General features: G+C 37.7%; 5 protein-coding genes and 1 pseudogene across 8 annotated transcripts; all 6 read right to left on the minus strand.

Moving 5' to 3' along the window:
* Positions 1 to 169: 169 nt before the first annotated feature.
* On the minus strand, positions 170 to 2,492 carry LOC102621735 (pentatricopeptide repeat-containing protein At2g41080-like; annotated as a pseudogene).
* On the minus strand, positions 2,477 to 3,222 carry LOC127898657 (ATP-dependent zinc metalloprotease FTSH 2, chloroplastic-like). Of its 2 annotated transcripts, none has more exons than XM_052435482.1 (2): positions 3,027 to 3,222; positions 2,477 to 2,932 (listed from the first exon to the last, which is right to left on the minus strand). In XM_052435482.1, the coding sequence occupies exon 2, from the start codon at positions 2,927 to 2,929 to the stop codon at positions 2,585 to 2,587; it is 345 nt and encodes a 114-aa protein (XP_052291442.1). In that variant the 5' UTR covers positions 2,930 to 2,932; positions 3,027 to 3,222; the 3' UTR covers positions 2,477 to 2,584. The 2 variants fall into 2 exon arrangements, with proteins under 2 accessions (XP_052291442.1, XP_052291441.1); XM_052435481.1 differs by having other exon boundaries at positions 2,477 to 2,929; positions 3,027 to 3,219.
* Positions 2,477 to 13,918, minus strand: LOC102623114 (ATP-dependent zinc metalloprotease FTSH 2, chloroplastic). Of its 3 annotated transcripts, XR_008052548.1 has the most exons (6): positions 13,753 to 13,918; positions 12,128 to 13,312; positions 11,742 to 12,055; positions 10,576 to 10,816; positions 10,067 to 10,480; positions 2,477 to 2,516 (listed from the first exon to the last, which is right to left on the minus strand). XR_008052548.1 is itself a non-coding variant. In XM_006468917.4 (5 exons), the coding sequence occupies exons 2-5, from the start codon at positions 13,310 to 13,312 to the stop codon at positions 10,136 to 10,138; spliced, it is 2,085 nt and encodes a 694-aa protein (XP_006468980.2). In that variant the 5' UTR covers positions 13,753 to 13,918; the 3' UTR covers positions 9,981 to 10,135. The 3 variants fall into 3 exon arrangements, 2 of the variants coding, with proteins under 2 accessions (XP_006468980.2, XP_006468981.2); XM_006468917.4 differs by lacking the exon at positions 2,477 to 2,516 and having other exon boundaries at positions 9,981 to 10,480; XM_006468918.4 differs by lacking the exon at positions 2,477 to 2,516 and having other exon boundaries at positions 9,981 to 10,480; positions 13,656 to 13,821.
* Positions 4,322 to 6,738, minus strand: LOC102624551 (proline-rich receptor-like protein kinase PERK3). The gene has a single exon (XM_006469017.4). It carries the CDS (start codon positions 6,598 to 6,600, stop codon positions 4,645 to 4,647), a length of 1,956 nt encoding a protein of 651 aa, XP_006469080.2. The 5' UTR covers positions 6,601 to 6,738; the 3' UTR covers positions 4,322 to 4,644.
* Positions 7,794 to 9,886, minus strand: LOC102622623 (pentatricopeptide repeat-containing protein At2g41080-like). Its single transcript, XM_052435480.1, has one exon. It carries the CDS (start codon positions 9,873 to 9,875, stop codon positions 7,911 to 7,913), a length of 1,965 nt encoding a protein of 654 aa, XP_052291440.1. The 5' UTR covers positions 9,876 to 9,886; the 3' UTR covers positions 7,794 to 7,910.
* Positions 13,919 to 14,317: 399 nt separating the features above from the next.
* On the minus strand, positions 14,318 to 18,635 carry LOC102614012 (putative Peroxidase 48). The gene is made up of 4 exons (XM_006469058.3): positions 18,067 to 18,635; positions 17,149 to 17,346; positions 15,661 to 15,826; positions 14,318 to 15,549 (listed from the first exon to the last, which is right to left on the minus strand). The coding sequence occupies exons 1-4, from the start codon at positions 18,373 to 18,375 to the stop codon at positions 15,044 to 15,046; spliced, it is 1,179 nt and encodes a 392-aa protein (XP_006469121.3). The 5' UTR covers positions 18,376 to 18,635; the 3' UTR covers positions 14,318 to 15,043.
* Between the last annotated feature and the right edge of the window lie 646 nt (positions 18,636 to 19,281).

Below are 19,281 nucleotides of genomic sequence, written 5' to 3' on the forward strand. Positions count from 1 at the left end.
GATTGAAGACAACCTACAGCTTTTGGGCATAATCTAAATTAATTATTATTTGAGTCAAACTATTATTTAAAAAAAATGCTTAGACCGCTCTAAATGGGTTGAAATATCCAAACTGCGGTTTAATAGAACTGGTTCAAACCCGATTCTTATAGTTGACTAAATTTAATAATTCAGAACAAATTAAATATGTTTGTAAATTTCTTAATCAATTTTCTGGATATGGAAAAACATCACAAAGAAAAGAAAAGGACTTTTCCTAATTCAGCTTGAAATTGGTAATCAAAGAAGTATGAATATTCTTTTATTTCCTTTTTGATATAAAGTTTACAAAACCAATCTTTGTCGGTAGAGCTTACAACTAATCGAGCAATGAGTCATCTTCTCACCAGTAATCTCCACAAGAGCATTTCCCGTTTCTGAAATGATGAAATCTACTGGCATCTCGAACAATAATTTCTCTGTTTTTAATTTCCGAAATGTACTTAATGGCAACATGACAATCACTGCAGACGCGCAAGTTCTTCATCACCCTTATTGGTACACCCGCGGGTGTGTTCAGCAAAAGCAATCGCAAGCTTTTCGCTATGGTGTTTCAAATTATATTCCTTTTCCTCACTGTCCATGTCATGCATATCAGCGCCGGTATCAGGGACATTAGCCCCGTAGCTTCATCTCTGATGTTAGTTCTTCCAAATACAAATCAATCTCCATCGAACGTGGATGAGATTTGTCGCCCATGGTAAACTGATGAACTTGATTCTTTATTTCTAACCAGCTTACACCTGGTTCCTTCTTCACATTCCTCTCTCTCATGGCCTCTCTAAACTCGGAAACACCCTGCCACCTCTTAGCAGAAGCATGAATGTTAGAAAGCAGCACATAAGGAGCCGCATCCTGAGGATTAACTCCAAGAATTTCTTCAGCGATTCTTCCAGCCATATCAGTACTCTTATGGGTTTTACATGCGGATAACAAAGTTTTCCATATGATAGCATTGGCTTTGACTGGCATGTTTCTTATCAGAGCCGCTGCTTCGTCTAAATAACCACAACGGCCAAGTAGGTCAACCACACATGTATAATGTTCTAATCTAGGCTTCCGACGATACTTCTTTACCATCAAATCAAAGAATTCCATCCCTTTTTCCTTCAGACCACAATGACTGCAAGCATACAGCAAGCTCACAAAAGTAACATCATTTGCCTCGAATTCTTTCTGCTCCATCTGCTCAAACAAGTTGATAGCTTCCTCTCCCTTTCCATGAAATCCATAAGCAGCAATCATTGAACTCCACAAAACGACATCCGAGTATTCACATTCCAGAAAAGTTTTCACTGAATCATCCAAACACCCACATCTCGAATACATGCTTATTAACGAACTAATCACCCCAACATCCAAACTAGCCCCAGCTTTAACCACTTCAGCATGAATCTGCTGACCTTGACCTAATGTTGCCAATTCCGAACATGAACTAATCACACTCACAAATGTAATCTTGTCAGGCCTAAATCCTACCATTCTCATCAAATTATATTGATCCAAGACATCCTCAGCAAGCCCATTTTGAGCTTTTCCTGCAATGAGTGTGATCCAAGCAATCACATTGCGGATAGGCATCAATCTAATCACCTTCTCTCCTTCTACCAAGCTTCCACTTTTCATATACATGTGAGCCAATGAACTCCCAGCAACCAAATCCAGCTCAAACCCACCTTTCACCACGTAACAATGAATTTGCCTCCCAGCATCTAACCCTCTCAAACCAGCACACCCCCTCAAAACACTACCTAAAGTAAATTCATCAGGCAAAAAACCAACTTGATGCATTTCACTTAGTAATCTCAAACCCTCCTCATTAAACTCAAACTGAACCAATCCCGCAACCATGGCATTCCAGGTTGCAATATTTCTCTTAGTCATCCCATCAAACACTTTCCGTGCACTCTCCAAATCACCGCTCTGCACATTCGCATTGATCATAATGTTACAAGACATGATATTTCTCCTCGGCATGAGACCAAACAGGGTAACAGCTGTTTGTAATTGCCCAATTTTTGAGTACATGTTGAGCAAGTGATTGCAAATGAACTTGTTTGAGGAACACCCAGATGTGACGATCAAAGAGTGAAGCTGTTTTGAACATGAAAGTGAGTTTTTGAGCGTGCATGATTGGATTAGATGAGAGAAGAGAGTTGGGTCTGACCATATTTCAGATTTAAATCTGTTGACGGCTTCTTTTATGTGTCCTTTTGAGCATAAGTTGATAAATTCTTCTGTTGAGTCAACGAAATGAGCAACTACTTCTGTGGCAGTCTTGGAGAAAAAACGAGGGCAAGACATGACTGATACTGTTTTTAAGTTGAGCTGATTTCGTATGATTCCGAAACTTATAACGATAAAAAGTCTGCACCTGTGGATAGTGCTGAGATTTTATGCTTCAAAAATCAGGTGCAAAACTTTACTCGATCATGACTTAGTGTACAATCCTGCTTACATTTGATCAAGAACACAAAGTATTATACATTCAAGTGTATGCGTTCAGAGTGGCTGAAATTTCAAGTATGGACAATATTAATGCCACTCAAGCAGATACAGATAATGGTGCTGGAACAGCTGGAGCAACCCTATTTTCAGCTGGGATTTCGACAAACTCTGAGAGGATTGCCCGGAAGTCATCCCCTGACATCGTTTCCTTCTCAAGAACAACTTCCACGATCTTGTCAATGGCTTCACGGTTGTTCCTTATTTGGCTCAACGCAATCTCATAAGCACGGTCTGATAGTCTCTTGACTGCGGCATCGATGTCTTCAGCAAGCTTCTCAGACATTGAGTTCCTTGCCATCATTCTCATGATGACATCACCACTCTGTGATCCGTCCACGAGGGACCATGGGCCAATTTCAGACATTCCAAATGTGGTTACCATCTGCTGAAAAAAAGAAAAAAAAAATATGCCTAAATTTTATTGAAAATTGTTGGAGGAATAATTGACGGAGAAGGCAAAAACAGGATTATTAAATTACCTGTTTGGCCAAGAAGTGATTTGGATTTGGGTTGGCAAGATCAAGAATCTAGCAAGAGCCTTCTAAATAATACCGAAAAGTAACTCCCACCACTTGTATATTGATCCACTTTCTTTTTCAACACATCTCTGCAAATCTTTATAATTAATTTTGATATGGATTTTTTTTCCTCCTTCACTCTGGTAATATACTTTTGTATCCATGTAGTGGTAAAGTAAAATCTCTCTTTCTTTTATCCTAATTGTTCATTTATTTGCTTGATAAATATCTTGTTACAGTCTTATTTCCACAGTTAACTGACTTTTAAATTACAATTTTATCTTTCAATAAATTAAAAGGACATTACATAAAAATTATTTTCTTTTTGTTTCTTTTTTTAACGGAGAATCAATGATTTAGACTCTATTTGGTACAGTTTTTCAAATAGAATTTATTTAAGCAGAGTTTTTGGTAATAGAACTTTTACAAATGAAGCTTTCATCTAAAAAATTTTAATTGTTTCATAGTCAATAAGAGTTTTTATTAAAAATTTATGAAATTATTTTAATAGGCAAATTTTTTAAGTTATTTTATGAAAAAATAAAACAATATTATCCAATAAATAAAAAAAATATTTTGGATATTTCAATATTTAAAAAAAAACTTTTCAACTTCTATTCCCAAAAACCTAAAATTTGGGCTTTTATTAGTAGAAAAAAAATAATTTATTTAAGCTCTAAAAACTCTAAAAAAAAACCAAATAACAACAAAAATTATGATAAGAGTTATGAAATTAAATAAACACTTGTTTGTGGTCATTAGATAAGTCATATCAAACAGACACTTATAATGCCCTAAAAAAATTAGTAGATGAATATTTGGGGTTGAAAATTAGTGTTTTTTTTTCTCTTCGAATTTTAAAGAAAAGAATAGTTATACTTCCTAAAATTTGAGAAAATAGTTATCAAGATCCCCTAAATTTTGTATTATAATTTTTGAGAAATCTGAATGCAAAGTCAATTTTACCCTCGCATATGCACATCCGTTTATTAATGACATTTACATAGAGATTAGAAATAATTTGTCAACAAGTAAAGGATGTTAATTGCGCAGAGTGTCTTGTTTTGGCAGCAAAGTATTAATGTTTATTCCTTCTACAAACATGAAACTGTTTTGCATATTTTCTTTCTTCTGGATTCATTTTAGGTCCTTTTTTACTATTTCTCTTCGGTTTAAGTTTGTTCCTATAAATTTAATTGCCTATTGCTACTACCAGTTTTTCTTTTCCTTGTTCCCTGCTTCTGCTTGCAATATCAAAGCTAAATGTAATATTTATTGCACAGCTGAAGTGATGAGTAAGCTTGAATCCTTGGCTCAAGTGATAAATATAAAATGCTGGTTCTTTTTCTCCATTACAATTCTAACAGATAGTGAAGGAAAAAAAATAAAAAAAAAAGAAGCATATCAGGCATACTACAATGAAATGCCAAAGGAGAAAAATGGCACAATGTACAATTAACAGAACTCAAAACAAGCTTAAAAATCAAATCTCATGAATACAAAACAGTGGATCTCATACTCATTAATGAATTTGGCCTGCACTCAAATCTCAATGATGAATGTGGCTGAAAATGAATGTTCATCTAGGATTAGAAAGAACAGATTCTGTTGGCCTGGAGGAGATATGATCACTATTGACAATGGAAACATATGGCATTGCTTGTGCAAATTTGTAACTGATGTTTGCAACTACTTCCATTACTCCTTCCAACACCTTCACCACGGTTGACATTGACGGCCTTTTTCCGGGATCATTCTGCAAACACCAGGCTCCAATCTTAATCATTCTTATCATTTCATCCCTATGATTTTCCACCTCTTCGCCGAAATTTTCCACGATGTCAAACAGTCTGTCCTCCTTGGCCTTCTCCTGCAGCAGTCTGAGGAGATGGCAGCTAGATTCTGATCGCGAACGATCTAAGTTTCTCCGAGCACTGACCACTTCAAGAAGTACAATTCCGAAGCTATATATGTCAACTTTGACACTGATTTTTGATTTCCTCCATTCCGGAGCAATGTATCCTGGAGTTCCTCTCATTGTTGCCTGCACTAGGCTCTCGTCTCTCTCGATTAGCTGAGCCAACCCAAAATCAGAAACCTTGGCATTGAAATTTTCATCCAAGAGAATATTTTGTGGCTTTATATCAAGATGTGCCACTCTTCTCCGGCAATCTTCATGAAGATAAGTCAATCCTTTGGCTACATCAAGTATTATTTTCTTCCTAGTTTGCCAGTCAAGACAAGGTCTCGGATCTCTGACAAAAATCCATTTTTCCAAGGAGCCATTGCTCATGTACTCATAAACAAGAAGCCTGCAGGATTTCTCTACGCAAAAGCCAATCAATCTCACAAGATTGAAATGATGCAAGCTACCGATGGTCTCAACTTCTGCTACGAACTCCCTCATCCCCTGCTCCATTCTATCCAGACGCTTTACAGCAATTTTACTGCCGTCTTTTAAAACTCCCTTGAACACAGTTCCAAACCCCCCTCCTCCAATTCTCTCTTTAAAATCTTCGGTCGCAATCTGTAAATCTTCATATGAAAACCTCACAGGTAATCCAGGAACTTGTTTCATGTCATCTTCCAAATGTTCCTCCTCCTCTACGTTCTTCCGAACTTTCACAATATACAACACAATTACAATACAGATAATCAGAAGCCCACCAGCGGTTGATCCTGCTACTACCGCCACCAATTTTGTTCCTCCTTTTTTGGGTGATTTTGGCCTGTTCTCTTCTGTTGGTGCTATGCCTGTCACAGGTGGTGGTGCATTTCCTTCTGGTGCTAATGTTCCGTTTGTTGGAGTGATGTAGGGTACATTTCCTTCTGGTGTTGATGTTCGGTTTGTTGGAGTGATGTAGGGTACATTTCCTTCTGGTGTTGATGTTCGGTTTGTTGGAGTGATGTATGTTGGAGCGATGTATGTTGGAGTGATGTAGGCTGCATTTCCGTCTGGTGTTAATGTTCCGTTTGGAGTGATGGAGGGATTTGGTGGACTCAGTGATATCTTTTCTGCTGAGGATTTCCAAATTATTTTGCTTTCATTGTTAGAGAGAGCAAGATTTCCATCCGGGTCAAGGTTCATCCAGTGAATGGAGTTACCTGAGTGGTTGCTCGCCCATATCTGGGTGCCATCCGAATCTCTCAGCACCAAACCGTCCGTCTTTAGCTGCACCATCGCGTTTGCTTTTACCGGGCGGTCTTTGTTAGCTGACCAGACCACTCTGTGATCGTTTTCTCCAACGGCAACAACTGAAAAAACATAAGAGTTGCAGGTGCCATTGCAGTAAAACCCACAATAAAAATCAAAATCACCGGCGTCCTGTAATAAGAGGAATACTCTCATCTGCCATCCATTCATGATGACAGAATTGTTGTTGTACCATGTACAGGGAAGGCCTGAATCCAAACAGTAAATGTTGCTGGCCCTTACGGAACAATTTCCCGTTGTTGCAGCCGAAGTTGGGATGATGTGTAAGCTAATAAGAATGGAGAGAATGGGAAACAAGCAGCGGAGGCTGCAGCTAGCCATGATCCGTGTGTTTGGAATTGGGTGAGAGAGATGAGAAAAAAGGGTCACGAAGACATTTTAAGTCAAGCAAGCTACATAAATGTCATTCGTCTCTATTTGATGATTCATGGAAAAGTATATTCATGTCTCAGTATGCCTTTTATTGTCCAATTACAACTTACTGATTATCATAATTTTTCTCAGCGGTAACTTTATCCTATTTGACCAATTATCTGTCATCCATGTGACCCTGTACGTGCCTAATAATGTTTCGAATTTCTCTCCACTTTTATTCCCTTTGTTATTCGCCTTTCTTTTTTTTTTTTTTTACTGTTTATTCTTAAAATAGGACAATTGTGCTTTTGTGAATTAAATAATTAAGAAAATCAAAGTGAAGGGATAGCCACATGAAATTTCTTTTCTTTTTCTTTTTTTTCTCCCAACAACTTCCGCATAAGGTCTTAACAACTTTTTCTTCTTTCAGATGTGTTAAGTAAAGGAGACATGAATTTGAAGCGAAAAGGCAGCGAAAAAGATTAAGGTGACATGAATTTGAAGCAAACGACGTGTTCGCGTATTAATATCTCACATGAGCAACATCGCACACTAAAGAATGGACATAATATATGCATATCATCTTAAGGATTCATACAATCAGGGAATACTAATTAGACAATCTTTTAAGTTATATTTAATTTAATGAAAGACTTATTAAATATTAAATTTGTATCATTTCATGATTATTTCTTGAAAGTGTCGTGATTGCCATTTGCCAGCTATAATTATTGTCCAACACGTCTTTGAGACTTTGACGAAGCGTTTATGACTTCCACAAAAGCAAACATATAAAAGTAAAAACTAGAAAAGCAACTGAAACTGATATCAGACTTTCCCATGCATGCTTGGCCTAAAACAGGTCAATTAACATTTTAAGATTGAAGACAACCTACAGCCTTATTTTCTTCACTGCTTTTGGGCATAATCTAAATAAATTATTATTTGAGTCAAACTATTATTTAAAAAAATGCTTAGACCGCTCTAAATGAGTTCAAACATTCGGTCTGCCGTGTAATAGAACTGGTCTAAACCCGATTCTTATATTTGACTAAATTTAATAATTCAAAACAAATTAAGTATGTTTGTAAATTTCATAATCAATTTTCTGGATATGGAAAAACATCACAAGAAAAGAAAAGGACTTTTCCTAATTCAGCTTGAAATTGGTAATCAAAGAAGTATGAATACTCTTTTATTTCCTTTTTGATATAAAGTTTACAAAACCAATCTTTTGGCAGTAGAGCTTACAACTATGAGAGCAATGAATCATCTTCTTACCAGTAATCTCCACAAGAGCATTTCCCATTTCTGAAATGATGAAATCTACTGGCATCTCGAACAATAATTTCTCTGTTTTTAATTGCTGAAATGTACTTAATAGCAACATGGCAATCACTGCAGACGCGCAAGTTCTTCATCACCCTTATTGGTACACCCGTGGGTGTGTTCATCAGAGCAAACGCAATTGCAAGCTTTTCACTATGGTGTTTCAAATTATATTCCTTTTCCTCATTGTCCATGTCATGCATATCAGCGCCGGTATCAGGTACATAGCCCCGTAGCTTCATCTCTGATGTTAGTTCTTCCAAATACAAATCAATCTCCATCGAACTTGGATGAGATTTGTCGCCCATGGTAAACTGATGAACTTGATTCTTTATTTCTAACCAGCTTACACCTGGTTCCTTCTTCACATTCCTCTCTCTCATGGCCTCTCTCAACTCGGAAACACCCTGCCACCTCTTAGCAGAAGCATGAATGTTAGAAAGCAGCACATAAGGAGCCGCATCCCGAGGATTAAGCTTAAGAACTTCTTCAGCGATTCTTCCAGCCATATCAGTACTCTTATGGATTTTACATGCAGATAACAAAGTTTTCCATATGATAGTATCGGCTTTGACAGGCATGTTTCTTATCAGAGCCTCTGCTTCATCTAAACAACCACAACGGCCAAGTAGGTCAACCACACATGTATAATGTTCTAATCTAGGCTTCAGACGATACTTCTTTACCATCAAATCAAAGAATTCCATCCCTTTTTCCTTCAGACCACAATGACTGCAAGCATACAGCAAGCTCACAAAAGTAACATCATTTGCCTCGAATTCTTTCTGCTCCATCTGCTCAAACAAATTGATAGCTTCCTCTCCTTTTCCATGAAATCCATAAGCAGCAATCATCGAGCTCCACAAAACAACATCCGAATATTCACATTCCAGAAAGGCTTTCATTGAATCATCCAAACAACCGCACCTTGAATACATGCTAATTAACGAACTAATCACCCCAACATCCAAACTAGCCCCAGCTTTAACCACTTCAGCATGAATCTGCTGACCTTGACCTAATGTTGCCAATTCTGAACATGAACTAATCACACTCACAAACGTAATCTTGTCAGGCCTAAATCCTACCATTCTCATCAAATTATATTGATCCAAAACATCCTCAGCATGCCCATTTTGAGCTTTTCCGGCAATGAGTGTGTTCCAAGCAATCACATTGCGGATAGGCATCAATCTAATCACCTTCTCTCCTTCTACCAAGCTTCCACTTTTCATATACATATGAGCCAATGAACTCCCAACAACCAAATCCAGCTCAAACCCACCTTTCATTACATAACAATGAATTTGCCTCCCAGCATCTAACCCTCTCAAACCAGCACACCCCCGCAAAACACTACCTAAAGTAAACTCATCAGGCAAAAAACCAACTTGATGCATTTCACTTAGTAATCTTAAACCCTCCTCATTAAACTCAAACTGAACCAATCCCGCAACCATGGCATTCCAGGTTGCAATATTTCTCTTAGTCATCCCATCAAACACTTTCCGTGCACCCTCCAAATCACCGCTCTGCACATTCGCATTGATCATAATGTTACAAGACATGATATTTCTCCTCGGCATGACACCAAACAGGGTAACAGCTGTTTGTAATTGCCCAATTTTTGAGTACATGTTGAGCAAGTGATTGCAAATGAAATTGTTTGAGGAACACCCAGATGTGACTATCAAAGAGTGAAGCTGTTTTGAAAATGAAAGTGATTTTTTGAGCGTGCATGATTGGATTAGATGAGAGAAGAGAGTTGGGTCTGACCATATTTCAGATTTGAATCTGTTGAAGGCTTCCTTTATGTGTCCTTTTGAGCATAAGTTGATAAATTCTTTTGTTGAGTCAATGAAATTTGCGACTACTTCCGTGGCAGTCTTGGAGAAAAAACGAAGGCAAGACATGTACTGATACTGTTTTTAAGTTGAGCTGATTTCGTATGATTCCGAAACTTATTACGATAATTAGTCTGCACCTGTGGATAACGCTGAGATTTTATGCTTCAAAAATCAGGAGCAAAACTTTAGAAATTTACTCAATCATGACTTTTTGAGTTAGTGTACAATCCTACTTACATTTGATCAAGAATACAGAGTATTATACATTCAAGTGTATGCGTTCAAAGAGTGGCTGAAATTTCAAGTATGGATAATATTAATGCCACTCAAACAGATACAGATAATGGTGCTGGAACAGCTGGAGGGACCCTATTTTCAGCTGGGATTTCGACAAACTCTGAGAGGATTGCCCGGAATTCATCCCCTGACATTGTTTCCTTCTCAAGAAGAACTTCCACGATCTTGTCAATGGCTTCACGGTTGTTCCTTATTTGGCTCAACGCAATCTCATAGGCACGGTCTGATAGTCTCTTGACTGCAGCATCAATGTCTTCAGCAAGCTTCTCAGACATTGAGTTCCTTGCCATCATTCTCATGATGACATCACCACTCTGTGATCCGTCCATGAGCGACCATGGGCCAATTTCAGACATTCCAAATGTGGTTACCATCTGCAAAAAGAAAAAAAAATAATGTGCCAAAATTTTATTGAAAACTGTTGGAGGAATAATTGAAGGAGAAGGCAAAAATAGGATTATTAAATTACCTGTTTGGCCAAACCAGTGATCTGCTGCAAATCACCAGCTGCTCCTGTTGTCACTTCAGGCCCTCCAAAAATCACTTCCTCAGCAGCTCTACCACCGAGTCCACCAACAATTCTTGCAAAGAGCTGCTGCTTCGATATCAAGGTGGGGTCATCTGAAGGGATGAACCAGGTAAGACCTCTTGCCTGACCACGTGGAACAAGGGTGACTTTTTGAACGGGATCGTGTCCAGGAGTCAAAGTTCTGGAACCAAAAGAAAGTAAAACAATTCCATAAGTTCTTAAAACAACTAGATAGTAGCAAAACAGACATCTAACAAAGCCTAAAGATGATCTCAGGAAAAGAAGAACAGATGGAAGAAAAAAAATCGATTATAGATGAAAACAGAGGAATGAAGAAGGGTAAGAGGAGATTGATGGATTGCTCGTTAAGTCCTGCTTACATTCCTGTAGCAAACTTTACTGTGCTTACAAAGAGTGCTTGTCAAAATAAGAATGCTGCATTAGCAAATCTACCCACATTCTTATAAGATGACTCTAAAAGTAGTACATAGTCTAGCTTCAACTTACTGCATTGTATATATGATGCAAGCGCAAACTTTTAAACATGAACATGTACTCCCATTGGTATCATGACAATGCTTTTCAGCCTAACTGGCAGTTTTTTGTATGTTTGACCAGGAATTCAGGCTAGATGCTACCTTCATCAAAGCAAAGGTTCTGTAACCAACCATCCAAAACTTCTTATCAAAGTAAAGGATTTGCTAGTCTACCATCCAAAACTTCCACCAAGCAATAACCAAAATCATATTTTAATTGGAAAACTTTATCTCATATTTATACAAGTTTCATACTATTAACTATAGTCAGGTTTAGTAGAAAATATAATTTTTAGACTCTTCCTTAGAGATTCAAAAAATTCATTGACCACCAATTTAACTAACCACTATCACATAAATAACACAATCAAGGCACCTTAGTTGTGCCAAATGGTAAGTTCATTGAGATGATTTCCATCAATTATATACCATTATATCTAACATAATAGCATAAAACTTTCGCAAGCTAAAACTATGGATCGGCTTAAACTGAAGATTAATCAAAGGCCTTATTATAATTCATCTGATAAATTTCATAAAAGACAAATAAATAAAAATAATCCTACTTACCCGCATATTGCGTGGCCAACTTCATGGTATGCAACAAGACTTTTACTCTTCCCATCTGTCATGACAGTTCCTTCCATTCCAGCCACAATCCTATCAATCGAATCATCAATCTCTTTAGATGAAATAGCAGCTTTCCCACGTCGTCCAGCCAATATAGCAGCCTCATTTAAGAGGTTTGCAAGGTCAGCACCACTGAACCCAGGTGTTCTCATGGCTATCACATCAAGAGACACATCTGCATCAAACTTCTTGTTGCTACCGTGAACCTTTAATATCTCTGTTCTTCCTCGAATGTCAGGAACATCAACAGTAACCTACAATGGATCTTTATATTGAGAATGTGTTTTAAGAAACCAGAGCATTAAGGATAAGCTGACATGTTTTACCTGTCTATCAAAACGTCCAGGCCTCAATAAGGCAGAATCAAGAATGTCCGCCCTGTTAGTTGCAGCAATCACAATGATACCAGTATTACCCTCAAAACCATCCATTTCTGTCAAAAGCTGGTTAAGGGTCTGCTCTCTTTCATCATTCCCTCCTCCAATTCCAGTTCCTCTTTGTCTTCCAACGGCATCAATTTCATCCACAAATACAATGCAAGGAGCATTCTCTTTGGCCTTCTTGAAAAGATCTCGGACTCTAGATGCACCGACACCAACAAACATCTCAACAAACTCAGAACCTGATATGGAGAAAAATGGAACACCGGCTTCACCAGCAATTGCCTTGGCAAGAAGAGTCTTCCCAGTTCCTGGAGGACCAACGAGAAGAACACCCTTTGGAATACGAGCTCCAATAGCTGTAAATCTCTCGGGCTTCTTAAGGAACTCCACCACTTCCATGAAATCTTGTTTTGCCTCATCAACTCCGGCAACATCATCAAATGTCACACCAGTATTTGGTTCCATCTGGAATTTAGCTTTGGACTGACCAAAGGCAAGGGGGAAACCAGGCCCACCAGGACCGCCCATTCCACCAGATGAACGCCTTGAGAGAAGGAACAGCCCTCCAATTAAGATAAGTGGGAAAGCCAGATTCCCAATCAAGTTAAACAACAATGATCCTGAGTCCTCTTGAGCATTATGGGCAGCAAAATCAATGTTCTTCTCCCTGAATTTCTGGAGAAGCTCCTGACTTAGACCTGGAAGTTGAACGCGAACTCGTTGCACCCGGTTACCCAACTCAGGGGAAATAGCCTCCACAATAGCTATGGTACCATTCTCAAACAAATCAACCTTCTTCACCCTGTCCTTATCAAGATACTCCAAGAACCTAGAGTAAGACATCCTAGAGGAAGAAACCCCCTGTTCATCGGCATAGGCTTTCCCACTCCCCAACAAAGCAGTACCAACTCCAACATTTCCAAGCAGCTTCTTAAGAAACCCTCTTCTTCCTTCATGCTGCTTCTGGCTCAAAGATGCCTTTACAACGGCTACTTTTGGCTTCTTTTCCAATGATCGAAAACTCGAGTTAAACAGAAGATGCCTACCATGGAAGTCCTTGCTCAAATTTGTTTTAGTCTTGTGTGTTGTCAAAATATTCCCTACAAGGCAAGCTGATGAAGCTGCCATCTGTAGAAACAAAACAAGCCCATTAGCAGGAACTAAAATACGGAAAATCCAAAAAAAAAAAAAAATTAAGACAAACAGCACATTCAGAAATCAAAACACATCCCCCAAGAAATCAACAATAGAATAAAACTACAGCTGATTCATTTAATTCAACTTCTTCTGCTAAAACAAGGAATGGAAAGGAATGACAGCGATTATAACAAGCATGAGAGACTTGAAATTTCAAGCATAACCCATGAAGCAGTTTTTAAATTACCCATCTGGGTCACGTTCACTATTGTAGCAGAACCACTTACTAATGCATAAAATTTATAATCATATGTCAAATCAATGAAATTCTTACTTGTGATGAATCAAGAGAATCAAATAAATAATAGTGTCAATCAAAAGAACTAATTTGATGACTAAAACAAAAGGGTAAATATAGCAGAAGCGGGTACCTTGAAAGAAAGAATTGTTTGGAACAGAATTTGAAGGCCAGTGAAGGAACTTGTGTGAGGTTTTTAGAGGGAGTGGATGTGGTTTTGTAACCAAATACGTGGCGCTCTTCTAATGAATCATATGAATTTACATGCTCTGATTTTTCTTTTTTTTCGCTTGTTTTGTTTTTGCTTCTAAGATCTTTTTTGCGTGACGTGAGTGAATTTTGACACGGGATTGTATGGCATACGTGCCGCACGTGCGATGATCTTTGAACTATTGATTGTGACCCAACCCAAGTTTCACGTAAAAGAATAGAGAGGCTGTCAATATGGCACGCTCATGGCCTTGTTGCCGGTGCCAATTTTTCTCTTGGACCTGTCGTACTTGAATTGGATTCAATCCATTCCATCCAATAAGGGCTACCAGAAAATTGGCATGCTTATTTTTTGTTTCTGGTAAGGTCTGATTACAGAAATACCCTGACAAGTACCTCGATATTTTGAGAATAAGCAGGCACAAAATACTGGTAGTCAAATAATGGAAGGAAACCTGATTCGTGCCCAAAACCAAAAGAATTGTAAAATCTAATTTTGTTAGATTACTTAAAAATGTTTCTAATCAATTTAGAATATATTTGCCTGTGTCAATCTCTTTTTAGTTTCTCTAAGAGAGGTAAATAGATTTACAAAACCATAAATGCCTAGGTGGACATTTATTGGCCAAAATGAGAGCTACTTGCCAGCATGCATCCTAATAGTATTAGGAAAAATATCCTAAATCAACTGGATATTAAACCTATGTAAAGTATATAAAACTTAGATAATCCTCAACTCTTACACTAATTTTTGAATTGAGGTAGGCTTTTATAAACTGCATTATATATATCTCGTGCTTATATTTAAAAAAGAAAAAAGAAAAAAGAAAAATTCATATCTACCCTTAGCGGTGAATAAAAATAAATAACAGGAATGCAAAACAGTGAAAAAGGGGCAAACAAAGATGAAGACAAAGTGTTTGCTCAAGACAGACCATACAACTTGGCCTCTTCCAAGGTTGGTTATGTGTTTATGACATATCGGCTTATTTATGTATTTATAACACTCTCAAGTCACTACTACCAGAAAATCCGAATTCTTTGAAAGTTGATGGCAATTGTTCCTCTGTAAAGCATGATACAAGTAGCAATATACAGCACAGTCATTAGATGGTTACCCAGATATGAACTTCCCTGTCAGTAGTGAATTCAGCTAATCAAAAAGCAAAAAAGCCTCAGAGTACGCAGCCATGCAGGGGCAAGGCTTTGATGGTTTAAGAACTGTTAAGTGACAAGGAGCAGTTTGTTCGGACCTGACCTTGGGATCCGGACAAGACACCAAGGTTTGACATCTTCAACATAACCCTGGCAAAGTCTGTTCTGTAGGCTGTTCCACAGTCTGATGCATATGCCCAGACCAGCTTTGCAGTCTTCTCCTCAGCCATCAATTGCTGATCAGCATGGAGAAGTCCTCTCCCTCTCAGCAAATTCTGATAGTAATGTGCGTCAAAACCTGCCCCAGATGAGATGGAAGTTGATAATCTCTGATAGTAATTCATTCCTAGAGTTGACTCACGCATTCCACTAGATCTCATTGGAGCAGGCGCAGAAGCAGGAGCAGGAGAGCCATGAAGACTAGTTTGGTTGCCATCCCCACAAAGAACCCTCATTTCAACTAAAAAATCATCAGACATGGTAGGATCTGGCTGACCTGTCCCCAAAAAGTCATAGAGGCGGTTTCTAATGAATTGACAACTGATTTTTCCAATGTTATGAGCCCCTTCAGATAACAAAAAATATCAAATTCAAATTATGATTCTAATTCGAATGTTTTAGCATTAATTTACTTTATGATACACAAGAGATGGAGGAAGAAGCATAGAAAGAGTACCTATTAGACTGACTGTTTCTCTTGGACTGAAACCTCTGAGCGAGAACAGGTGAAGAATCTTGTTAAGATCATCATCAGGTCCTGGTATCTCAGCAGTAGCTTCCTGAAAGTACGATCTAATGCTGTCTCTTCTGCCCGTAAATACTGGATAGTATGGGCCACCAGCCTGTTCTTTCATTGCACAAACATTGGAGTGCTTAAATAACAATGAAAAATAAGCATATGCTAACCCAATAGCATAAATAGGTATCAAGAGAAATATGAAACTTAAAAAGGACAACATAACCAAGAAAAACTGAGGGAAACCTTACTAACAGGTAAAAAGAAAGAAAATGTATATAGTCTTTTTTCAAAATTTTCAAAACAAAAGAATTAACCGACTATTCAATCATTTGGCAGAGATGAATTTGATTCTAAGGTCAGAAACCATGCCGATGGAATCATATGAGCTGTAATCAGCTGAAGAAAAAGGGTGAGACAGATTGAGAGAGAGAAGAATAAATTACAAGAATTTTAAGAAAGAAACCTGCAAATAACAGAATCATAGGACATCAAGTGATTTGCAAGTAATTAAAAGGATAGTACCCAGTGAAGTTGAAGAAAAATAACACAATAGATATCTCCAAAGAGTTTTCATATATTATGTAATAATGATATTTTTCAGTTTTGAAGCCTACTTCTGTTAAAAGTTCAGCAATAAGTAAGAGTCACACTGGAAAAGTTATGCTGATCCTATAGCACTTGATAGCCATATCAACCTATGAGTCCTGATATTGCCCCATCAGATCCACATCAAGTCTAGCATATGCTTAAATTTTCTACGGTATTTAGTCCAACAGAATCCATTAATATCGTTCAACATAAAGAAGAATCGGTACTTCAAAATAGTTTAAAGGTTTTCCCCTTTTGGATTCGACAAGTGTAAGTTGAACCAAATGTTTTTTCATTTCAATTATAGAAAACAGCAAATTTAAAAGCAGCAGCTGCAGCATAACAATCACAGCAGCTAGTGCCTAGTTGAACCAGATACCAATAATTGAATTCTTAAAAATTTTCTAAATTGTCTAATAAGACCATACCAAAGTTGAGATACCTTAATAATATTTAAGTTACTGATTTCAGTTTTCAGAGTTGTCCCAAACCCTTAGCAAAGACATAAAAGAGACATATAAAGTATGTCGTGAGAGCATTCATCTTCTGGAATTACTAATTATCCTTCCACAAAGAAATGGAAAGGTCACTGCCAGAACTTTCCAAGTATACAGAAAAATTCTACCCAAAAGCAAGCTATAAAATCTCTTTCACTGTTCGGGGTTCATAACCACGGAGTATTCAAACAACATGTTTTTAGGCATCTTCAGGTTGTATTCCCCCCCACCCCCTCCCCCCCCCCCCCCCCCCAATTAGAGGAGGAAAAAAGCGGAAGGGGGGGGGGGGGGGGGGGGATGGGGAACAGACACAAAGTAATAGCTGAGAATTAAAGCTTACCAAAAGGATGCCATCTCTGGTGGCAAGTGCTAGTGCGTCGGCACACGAAACCATCCCTGGACAAGCCTCTTCAAGCTCTTCCTTGATCAGATTAATTTTGTCAAAGCCCTTGAGAGTTTGGCTGGGAATCGCCTGCCTCTCTATTGGATGGCTCTCATTGCCGTTGCTATCATCTAAGAACACCGAAGCATCACAGCCCTGGTTCAAAGAAACACCAGAACGACACAAACAATTAACAGCAAAATCATGAGCTAACAAAAGTTCAGGACTAAAAAAATCAAAATGGAAGGCAAAATTTACCAATGAATACGTCTGTTCAGGCCTAACATCATGAAATTGAGAAAAGATGAAACCCAACCAAATAAAAACTATAAAGAATATTATGGTAATCAACCATTTCAGCAATAAGAAAAGAACAAACCCACCTGAAATTAGGAAAATATTTCGAATCGAAAACTTAATGCTCATTTATAGAAATTGAAAAAGGAAAAAGAAGCACATTACAGCAGACCAAAGGGAACAGAACCCTTTCAAGAACCCAGAACAAAAGCCAACAAGAATTAAAAAAAAAAAAAAAGAGGGAGAAAAGCAAAAATATGATCAATAGAACAGAACCCATAGGAAATAAATTGACATCAATCCAAGAATCGAAAAAGATAAGAATACACCATGATGGAGCAGTCATGGAAACGAACAAACCCAGAAAAGATCAAGTGGGATGAAATTAATACTCATAAAGAACTACTAAAGGCAAAAGATTAGAAAAGGAAGATCATTAGAAAGGATCAAAGAGAAGAAAATCCTTACAAGAATACGGAAAAAGAAGCGGCAAAGCAACTTAGTGCAAAAGAACAGAAGCCATTGGAGAGAAAGCTACAGAAACCCAAGAATTGTGACCAAAAGATTAAAATGATATACCATGATGAAGCAGTCGTGGAAGAATAGGCGCAACAAATTTGCGGGAACTTGTTTATCCTGCGAGTAAAGTTGGGCCATTTTTGACCTCACTATCTTTTCAGCATCAGGACATTTGTCTCTATAGTAATCATACTCAAGACGAAGTTCATGACCTTGACTTATATTGAAATGGGATCTTTGAAGGAAAATGGATAAACTTGGATGAGTTAACTCATCATCTGTTATTGTTTGTGTATCGAATCTCTTTGGGTTTCTCAATGACAGAATCAAAGAGATTACAAGAACAACATAAACCCACCTACCCATCATTTCTTCTTTCAATCGATGATTATTTTTTTTCTTTCTTTTATTTTCTTTCTGTGTTTGGGATTCAGGAGAGCTTGAGAATGGGTTATGATCGAGGGTTTTATAGGGTGGGAGCCAAGACAAGAATGAGCGGGAAAATTAGCAGCTGTGTCGTTAGTTCTCCAAACCGAAAAGTTGGTTCCGGTTAATAACATCTGTACCCCTATAGTTTGACATTTTATTATTTGTGACATATTTATAAGTATTTATATTAAATAATAAATAGGTCCTTACCTCTCGTTAAATGGCTGAAATAAAAAGTACCTTTCGTCTTTTCAAGGAAATAAATCCTTGTTTCACTATAATCACAGCCTTAGGTGAAAAGTTTTCTAATGTTAACAAACTAATTTATCAATGTTTTCATGTTTGGTATATTTGGCTAGATTTTGTCCTAAATATGTTAGAAAGATTGTCAATATAGCATGTTTAAGAACACTTGTGCAATTAAGAATGCAGATGCCATGTCCACATAAACATTCACACTTGGTGTTGCTGCTCAGATTTCAAGTGGGAAAATATCACCAGGCACCAAGTATCAACATCCAAGAGGACCCCAAGACCAGGCAAATCTGGCAACGTATATGCAGATGGAAATTACTACCAGAAAGGCATATTAAGATTCCCATCAACTCCAAATTTATAACCAATGCAAGCAGCAACAATAGCCTGGCATATTAACATTAGAGCACCACCTCCAAGGAAAAGAGATGATCTTCTTCCCCAATGTTGCAACAACATTAACAATATCGATTATTGCAGCAGACACGAGGGAAGCCTTGTTACCGAAACCAAATGCATTGAACAAAATTGGAGTGTAAAGGTGCTTCACTAGCTGCAACAAGATCATGATCATTAAATTCTTCATCAACA

This window comes from Citrus sinensis, chromosome 2 (assembly GCF_022201045.2).
Source record: "Citrus sinensis cultivar Valencia sweet orange chromosome 2, DVS_A1.0, whole genome shotgun sequence".
Taxonomy (NCBI): domain Eukaryota; kingdom Viridiplantae; phylum Streptophyta; class Magnoliopsida; order Sapindales; family Rutaceae; genus Citrus; species Citrus sinensis.